Raw genomic sequence first — 8779 nt, 5'->3', positions numbered from 1 at the left:
TGTCCACTTGACTGTAGTCTGTCCCTCATTGGTCAGTGAGCATAACAGACTGTAGAATGCTGTTTGAAGTTGCTCTCTGATGTCATAAAGGACTAAAGGCCACAGGGTGTGAAGTCATAAAGGTGAGGGTACAGATGATTCCGTCACACTGACGTTTCACAACATTCTGTGTGGAGCCGCGAAGAGGACAGCCGCTACAATGAGCTGCCTCTGGTTCTGGTGCTGCCGAGTCCATGAGGACGAGGCAGACACACAGCGTGAGAGAAAGGAGGAGCAGAGTAAGAAGAGAAAGAGAGGAAAGAAGGAGAGGAGTGGAAGGTGGAAGATTCAGTGGAAGAAAGAGAGGAAGAACAACATGAACAAAGAAGAAACAGAAGAAAGCCAAACAAACCAGCAGCCAGCAAAGGTGGAGGAAGAGGCCGATGTTCTGGACCTGCCAGTAGGCCTCGTGTCCGGCAGCCTTGACAGTGTTTCGGCTGAGACGCTGGAGAACACGGCACCTCCACTACAGGAGAACCTCACTGGAGAGATGGAGGAAACCATAAAACATCTCATGAAAACGCTGCTGGATGAGGTTGAGGCAAACATGGAGCAGCTTCTGAGTGAGTTAATGAGATAATATTCATAACAGTCACTGAATAAAAGGAGAAATCACCAAATATTCATAGTAGATACAGAATAATTCATAGTGGTCACTAAATATTCATAGTAAATATTGAGAAATGGAAACAGAATAATTCAAATTAGTCACTAAAAATTCATAAAATATACTAAATAATTCACAGTGGATACTTAATCATTCAAAGTAGATACTAAGTAATTCTAATCAGTCAGTGAAAATTCATAGTGGATGCTGATTAATTCAAATTAGTTACTAAAAATCATAGAAGATATTGAATAATTCATAGAGGATTTTATGATAGATACTGATAAATTCATAGTAGACACTGAAAAAACTCACAGTGAATACAGAATAATTTATAGTACATATTGAATATTTCATCATCACAGAATAATTGACAGGAGCTGCTGAATAATTAATTAGAGGTATTGAATATTCATAGCAGATTCTGAGAAATTCATAGCAGATATTGGGAAATATGTCTTAGACTGAAAAAATGTTGTTGATCTGTTTGATCTTCAACTGAAAATGAGGAGAAATTGAATCTTTCAGTGAGTCAAATTATTCAAATAGAAAAAAAGCTCATAGGACTCAATAAAACAGCTGGTGATGATGATTAAACCACCAAACATCACCATGAGCATCATCACCTACCAGCACCACATCATCTCCACATCACCTACCTGAACATTCTCTCTCCACACAAACACTGTAAAGACCAACATGTTTAACTGGAAATCGGTTCTCGCTGCAGGAGAACCAGTGAAGAGTCTGCTGAGCGCTGAGTCTGAGGCCGTTAGAGATCTGACAGAGGTTCTCCTAGAAGATGCTGAACCTCACAGCACAGATCCAGGTGAGGAAAGGAAATCAATACCTGATATCAGGAAAACGACACAGCTGGAAAACCTGACTGTATTTATTCATGATGAAGCTGAGGAGGAGATGAAGATGATGATGATGATGGCTGATGAGGCAGAGGCTGAAGCCATCGAAGCACTCATGGACATCGACCTGAACGAGACTGAGAAGGAACCTCTGGAGAAACATCTGGGTGAGTAAAGAAATGAACAGACAGCATGAAGATAATAAAACATTTAGTGAATATAAAGCAGGAATTCAGATTAATATGAGCTCTAATCTGATTCAAGATCATCTAGTGAGCTCCAGTGATGATGAAGCTGAAGCCATCAGAGAGCTCCTGGAGGTCCAGCTGGAGGAAGAGGTCTCAGAGAGTGTCCAGCCTCTGGGTGAGTAAAGGAAATAAATAATAATAATGAAAACTGAATAAGCTGGAAAACTGACTGTATTTTCATAAAAGCAGAAAATGAGACGATGATGACGACGATGATGATGGTGGTGGATGAAGCCGAGGCAGAAGCCACCAAGGAGCTCGTGAGCACCCACCTGGAGGACACTGAGCAGTCAGAATCCAACAACGAACCCATGGACATAAACCTGGATGACACTGAGGAGAAACCTCTGGAGAAACATCTGGGTGAGTAAAAAAAATGAATGAATAATTCAAACTAGTCACTAAAAATTCATATCAGGTACTGAATAATTCAAAATAGTCACTAAAATCATAGTGGATACTGAATAATTAACATTAATCACTAAAGTTCATAAAAGACACTGAATAATTCATAGTGGAAAGTGAATAATTCATTGTAGATACTGAATAATTCACATTAGTGACTATGAATCCATAGTGTATACTGAATAATTCATAGTGCATACTGAATAATTCATAATGGATACTGAATAATTCATAGTGTATACTGAATAATTCATAATGGATACTGAATAAATCATTGTGGATACTGAATAATTCAAATTAGTCAATAACAGTTCATGAACAAACAGCACAATGATAATAACATATTTAGTTGCATAAAAACAGGAATTCAGATTAATATGAGCTCTAATCTGTCTGAATTCACTCAAGATCATCTAGTGAGCTCCAATGATGATGAAGCTAAAGCCGTCAGTGAGCTCCTGGACATCCAGCTGGAGGAAGAGGTTTCAGCAAGTGTCCAGCCTCTGGGTGAGTAAAGGAAATAAATAATAATAATGAAAACTGAATAAGCTGGAAAACTGACTGTATTTTCATAAAAGCAGAAAATGAGACGATGATGACGACGATGATGATGGTGGTGGATGAAGCCGAGGCAGAAGCCACCACAGAACTTGTGAGCACCCACCTGGAGGACACTGAGGAGTCAGAAGCCACCAATGAACCCATGGACATAAACCAGGATGACACTCAGGAGGAACATCTGGAGAAACATCTGGGTAATTAAAGAAATGAACAGACCTCATGAAGACAATAACACATTTAGTGAATATAAAAGCTTAGTATGAGCTCTAATCTGCCTGAATTCATTTAAGACAATCTAGTGAGCAAAGCTGAGGACAAAGCTGAAGCCAGTGAGCTCCTGGAGATCCAGCTGGAGGAAGCTGCTATCCGGCTACTATTTCTGAGCTCCAGGACAGACTATTGGACAAAGCTTGATTACTAATTAATCTAATTGTGTTCTCTAGACGAAATGGATATAAAGAAGAAAGAGCCTCCTGAGGAAGATGCTGAGAACAAAAAGAGAAACATCAGGAGAGGAACGAGAGGAAAAGGACGCAGGATCGGCTACGAAAGAGACAACAATCCACAAGACGGTGACAAGAATGAGATCAGAGTATCTGCTCACAGAACAGGAGCAGAGGGGCTCAGGGGTCAATGCAGAAATGATCAAGAAGAGAGAAAGACCCCACCAGAGACCCCGAGACCCAAAACACATCCTCCTCAGCAGAGGACGATGGAGAGACACGAGGATAAGAGAGAACATCCTCACTGGAAAAGAGAACAGGTACAGGTACAGCTTTTAGTCCTAGTCATGGTCCCCAACCGATGTATCTTTTAGTCCTAATCCTGGTCTCTAAACTATGAAATGTGTTTTTATACAGAGAACCCAACAAGGCTTTTCTGAGAGACGTTCTTCTGGACAGAGGGACAACAGAAAGAACTGGGGTGACGAACGCAGGCAGGTGTTCCACCCCAGACGAGTGCAGGAACAGACGGAGAGAAGATCTGACCGAAATGACAGCCGAGTATCTGCACAAAGAGGAGGAGCAGAGGGGCTCAGGGGTCAATGCAGAAATGATCTAGAAGAGAAAAAGACCCCACCAGAGACCCTGAGACCCAAAACTCTTCCTTATCAGCAAAGGAAGACAGAGGAACATGGAGAGCCGAGAGAACATCCTCACTGGAAAAGAGGACAGGTACAGAGTACATCTGCTACTCCTAGTCATGGTGTCTATTTTATGGATCTTTTAGCCTCAGTCCTGGTCCCTAAACTGCAGATCTTTTAGTCCTAATCATGGTCCCTAAACTATTGATATTTTAGGCCTATTCATGTTCCCTAAACTATGGATCTTTTAGTTCTAGTAATAGTCAATCATCTGTGGATCTTTTAGTCCTAGTCATGGTCCCTAAACTATTAAACCTGTTTTATATAGAGAACCCAACACGTCGTTGTTCCAAGAGGTTCTTCTGGACAGAAGGACAACAGAAGGAACTGGGATGATGAACGCAGGCAGGTGTTCCGTCCCAGACGAGATCAGGAACAGACAGATAGAAGATCTACTGCAGTGACCGACTCCTTCACAGCATTGCGGACAGGAGAGAGAGAGAGAAGAACCAGAGAAGATCCTAGAGTGGAGTCCACTCCTCCACGGACAGAGAGGAACGGAGGAAGAGAGAGACGTGGAGGAGAACGGAGAGTGAGGAGACCCCATTGGTGGCAGCATGACGATCGATAGAGAGAACCTGAGGGAGACAGAGAGAACCTGAGAGAGAGACAGAAACCCTGAGAGAGAGAGAGAGAAAACCTGAGAGGGACAGGAAATGAACAACCAGAGAAACACAAACAGACAGTGGAAGAAGAACCACACCACTGAAACACAGACACACCAACAAAACACTCGTAAACACCACTGAAACACTCACACACACCACTGAAACACTCGTACACAACACTGAAACACTCGCACGCACCACAGAAACACAGACACACCAACAAAACACTCGTAAACACCACTGAAACACTCACACACACCACTGAAACACTCGCACACACCACTGAAACACTCGCACGCACCACTGAAACACTCACACACACCACTGAAACACTCGTACACACCACTGAAACACTCGTACACACCACTGAAACACTCGCACGCACCAACAAAACACTCGTACACACCACTGAAACACTCGTACACACCAACAAAACACTCACACCATCGAAACACTCGCACACACCAAGAAAACACTCGCACGCACCACCAAAACACTCGCATACACCACCGACAAACTCGCACGCACCACTGAAACACTCGCACGCACCAATCAAACATTCGCACATACCACCAAAACACTCATACACACCACCAAAACACTCATACACACCACCAAAACACTCACACACACCAACGAAACACTCGCACGCACCACCAAAACACTCATACGCACCACCGAAACACTCGCGTGCACCCACTCGCGTGCACCAGGGAAACACTCGCACGCACCAACAAAACACTCGCACATGCCACCGAAACACTCTCACACACCACCGAAACACTCGCGCGCACCACCGAAACACTCGCACACACCTCTGAAACACTCGCACGCACCACCGAAACACTTGGACGTGCCACCAAAACATGGACACACCACAGAAACACAGACACACCAACAAAACACTCACACACACTACCGAATCACTCGCACGCACCAACAAAACACTCGCACATGCCACTGAAACACTCGCACGCACCACCGAAATACTCAGACGCACCTCTGAAACACTCGCACGCACCAACAAAACACTCGCACATGCCACTGAAACACTCGCGCGCACCACCGAAACACTCGCGTACACCACCGAAACACTCGCACGCACCACTGAAACACACACACACCACTGAAACACTCGCACAATGACACTCATACACAGAATGACACACACAAACACACACTGAAAAAAAGAAGTTTCACTCATCATCAGTTTCATTTCAATCATACTGAAATCTCTCTCTCACACACACACACACACACACTCACACACACTCACACTCACACACACACACACACACACACAAACAAGAGCATCAACAAAAAAATCAATAAAATATGAAAAATATCTTTCAGCCTCTTTGTTCTTCGTTGTTACTGTAATCCATTTTCAGATATTTTATTGAATAACCTGCTGAGAGAATTCAGGGTTTATTAGAGCCGTCATTTATTTAAAGAGCCGTTTCAAAGCTCCAGCAGTCCAAACTGTCCAAATATGGAAAAGAAGCCAGAAACCAGATTGTTTGGGATCCATTGTTTGTCATGAAAAGTAATACATTCATGTCTCCACATATTCAGCCTACAGCAGTTTAACTGTAAGGGGATAAAGAGATCCTGAAAAATGATTGTGTAGAAATGAATTATGTAGAATTTGGGCCATTTAACGACAAAATCACACTTCAGATTGTTAATCAGGATTAACTTTGACCAATCGCTGATCAGAGATGTGAAGTAACTACTGACCTTTTAAGTACATGTACTTCAGTAAAATACTGTGGGGCTTATAGTTATTTTTGGGAATAAAGTAAAGTTTCTGAACAAACACACTGCCTCGTGAAGAGTGAGCTAAAAGTAGGGGGCTCTGGGGGGTTTACATGCACTTAAGAGTCTGATAACTGCAGAAAATCAGACTGAGTCAGTAACTGGTTCAGTGTGTTTACACTTAAGAATCTGATAACTGCAGAAAATCAGATTGTGTCAGTAACTGGGTCAGTGGAGTTATGGTCATCACTAATTAAAGGCTAAACAGTGAAAGCACTTGTTTATTTCTATATAAATATGTATTTTTGTATGTATGTTTTTCATTTCACATTCTACATAAACTTTTACTTCATTTTGTCTTTTTAATTCATCTTCATTTCTCTCAGGATCCAGTATTCAGGTGACTGTGACTCAGACTCCTGCAGTAAAAACTGTTTCTTCACAAGAAACAGTCACCATTAAATATAAGGTCAATCCAGAACCATCATATTGTTCTACTCCTAGTTATTTGGTAATGTAGTGATTCATAATCTGAATAACTGATTATTCGTTTCAGTAATCGATAGATTATTCCACTATCAAATCAGTCGTTTGCTGCAGCCCTATTTTAAAGCTTCCTAGTTTTCTCTCTTCCAGTAAAGTGTTCCTCCCTGGAAAGTGATTCAGTTTGTTATCGTTCAGTATATTCTGTTTTGGCTCTTTAAATAAAGTCATATGACTTGTTTAACTGTAAAATACATGCCGGTTAGTTATTTTAGTTATTTTAATGTATTTATTATCTCTGTGGTGTGAATGAAGCTGGTCTGACTGTATTTGAATCAGTCAGTGTTTCTATTGCTGCACTGTAGCTACTCCAGCATTTCTAGTAGCTTCCAGTTCCTTGTTTGACGATTCAAATCTGTGCTAAATTAAATTGTGCTGATGGTGTAATTTCAGAAATCTATTCACTGACCTTCATGGAGTTACAGTCATTTTAGGATGGACTGTTATTAGACATGAAAAGGTGGATTACAGTTTGTCTGAGAAACGACTGCTTTTGGAGGAAGGAAGGATTTTTAACTGTTATTGTGACCTTAAGCTGGACACCACTATAATAAACACTAGCTGAAGCTTTTTCTCCCTGCGTCTTTGTGATGTAGCTTTTTATACACAAAATGATGAAATTCTAATGTACATGTAAAATAAATAAAAATCTGATCTTTCATGTTTAAAACATGTTCAAAACATTCACTGTAAAAAGTTTATGGAAAACATGGAAATTACAGAAAAATCCTACATCTTTCATCAAATGAAAATCATTAAAAAATATGAATTTATTAATAAATTCATATGCTAATACACATCCTTTAAAATATTCATACATGAATTAGCTTGAGTCCCTTATATGAAGTGTTTTTTCGATTGTGGCCATAATCACACAAGAAAAGACTCTGATTTGTGATGAACATGTACAGAACAGAGAACTGTGTTATGTACTAAGTTGTGTGTGAGTTGGGTAAGAAATAAACTCGCTAAGTTTATACGAAACATTATGTTTTTTTCATATGGGAGGGAGACGTTACAGGAAGAATTCCTCCAGACACGAGCCGAGGAAAAGAAGTTCCTACCAGGGACAATCTGTTCCGACCTGACCAGCTGAAAACACTGCTCACAGTTCCACCTGCAATGGAGCCACAAAATCAGCAGAGTCAGATCATCTTTCCCTCACTGACACTCCTGGGTGCTGGATTTCATTCTACAGAAAGGTTTCTTCAATCAATCAATCAACCTTTATTTAAACTCAGAATACACTGAGGGTGAACCTCACTGTAACGTGCCAACCAGATTCAGACGCTCGCAGGTGTGAAACACAACTGAGGCTTTACTGAGAGAATCACAGTCCAGAGTCGGCGTCACAAAGCAGGCAGGGGTCAAATCCAAAAGGCATGGAAAATACAGACAGACATCACACAGTGCACCAAGTCCAAAAAGGGAAAAAGGGCAAAAGGTCAAAACACAGTAATCAGAAGAAATGGCAAACAAATCCCGAGGGCACAGAAAAAAGGCAGAGTCAAAAAACGAAAGGCAAAGGTCATACACAAAATCCAAACAATGAAATGACCGCTCAGTAGATCACAAATGGATACAATACCTCACAACTATCCTCTGCTAAAGCCCGGGCTTATAAACTAAACTAAGTACGTCATGTGACCAGTAACTCAGGTGACCAACATTAGTACTCCGGAGATCTAGTGCACTGATAGGAGCGCGAAGTCATGTGAGGAGTCAGGTAAAAAGTAAAGAAGTAAAAGTAAAACAGCAGCTCAGACAGTTAAAACACACCAAAAGTCATATTAAAGTTAAGTCAAATCAAATAAAGCAGTGTGAGGCTGTGCGGAGCTGGTTGGAGACTAAAGGTTTAAGATGTTCCTGTGACACCAGACAGTGAAATTATACAAAATATACAGGAAGTCCTGATCGTGGCTTTCAGCACCACAGTGCCCAGCTGTCTGTACCAGATCCCACCTGCAGGTCAAGGACTTCCTGACAAACAGGAAACAGCAGGTGTG

At 41.4% G+C, this 8779-nt stretch overlaps 1 protein-coding gene across 6 annotated transcripts; it reads left to right on the top strand.

Annotated features, from left to right (window-relative positions):
* Window positions 1-9: 9 nt before the first annotated feature.
* LOC118803471 (plectin-like) lies at window positions 10-4494 on the top strand. 6 transcript variants are annotated; one of them, XM_036563961.1, is made up of 10 exons: window positions 10-602; window positions 1377-1475; window positions 1554-1673; window positions 1771-1869; window positions 1941-2117; window positions 2568-2666; window positions 2738-2914; window positions 3164-3483; window positions 3581-3895; window positions 4133-4494. In XM_036563961.1, exons 1-10 carry the CDS (start codon window positions 200-202, stop codon window positions 4433-4435), a joined length of 2112 nt encoding a protein of 703 aa, XP_036419854.1. In that variant the 5' UTR covers window positions 10-199; the 3' UTR covers window positions 4436-4494. The 6 variants fall into 6 exon arrangements, with proteins under 6 accessions (XP_036419854.1, XP_036419853.1, XP_036419852.1 ...); XM_036563960.1 differs by having other exon boundaries at window positions 1377-1673; window positions 1944-2117; XM_036563959.1 differs by having other exon boundaries at window positions 1377-1673; window positions 2741-2914.
* The last annotated feature ends 4285 nt before the right edge of the window (window positions 4495-8779 follow it).

The sequence above is a fragment of the Colossoma macropomum genome, unplaced genomic scaffold, assembly GCF_904425465.1.
Source record: "Colossoma macropomum unplaced genomic scaffold, Colossoma_macropomum, whole genome shotgun sequence".
In the NCBI taxonomy this organism is placed as follows: domain Eukaryota; kingdom Metazoa; phylum Chordata; class Actinopteri; order Characiformes; family Serrasalmidae; genus Colossoma; species Colossoma macropomum.
Note: the sequence above shows the minus strand (reverse complement) of the source record. Positions and strands in the feature narration are given on the sequence as shown.

What these genes read in the sequence shown, in the direction of transcription:
- LOC118803471 (XM_036563958.1), top strand. Translation starts at nt 200, where the DNA reads ATGAGCTGCCTCTGGTTCTGGTGCTGCCGAGTCCATGAGGACGAGGCA. An exon ending in ACCTCTGGAGAAACATCTGG is followed by an intron (nt 1,674 to 1,770) that starts GTGAGTAAAGAA and finishes ATCTGATTCAAG; the next exon opens with ATCATCTAGTGAGCTCCAGT. An exon ending in CTCACTGGAAAAGAGGACAG is followed by an intron (nt 3,896 to 4,132) that starts GTACAGAGTACA and finishes TGTTTTATATAG; the next exon opens with AGAACCCAACACGTCGTTGT.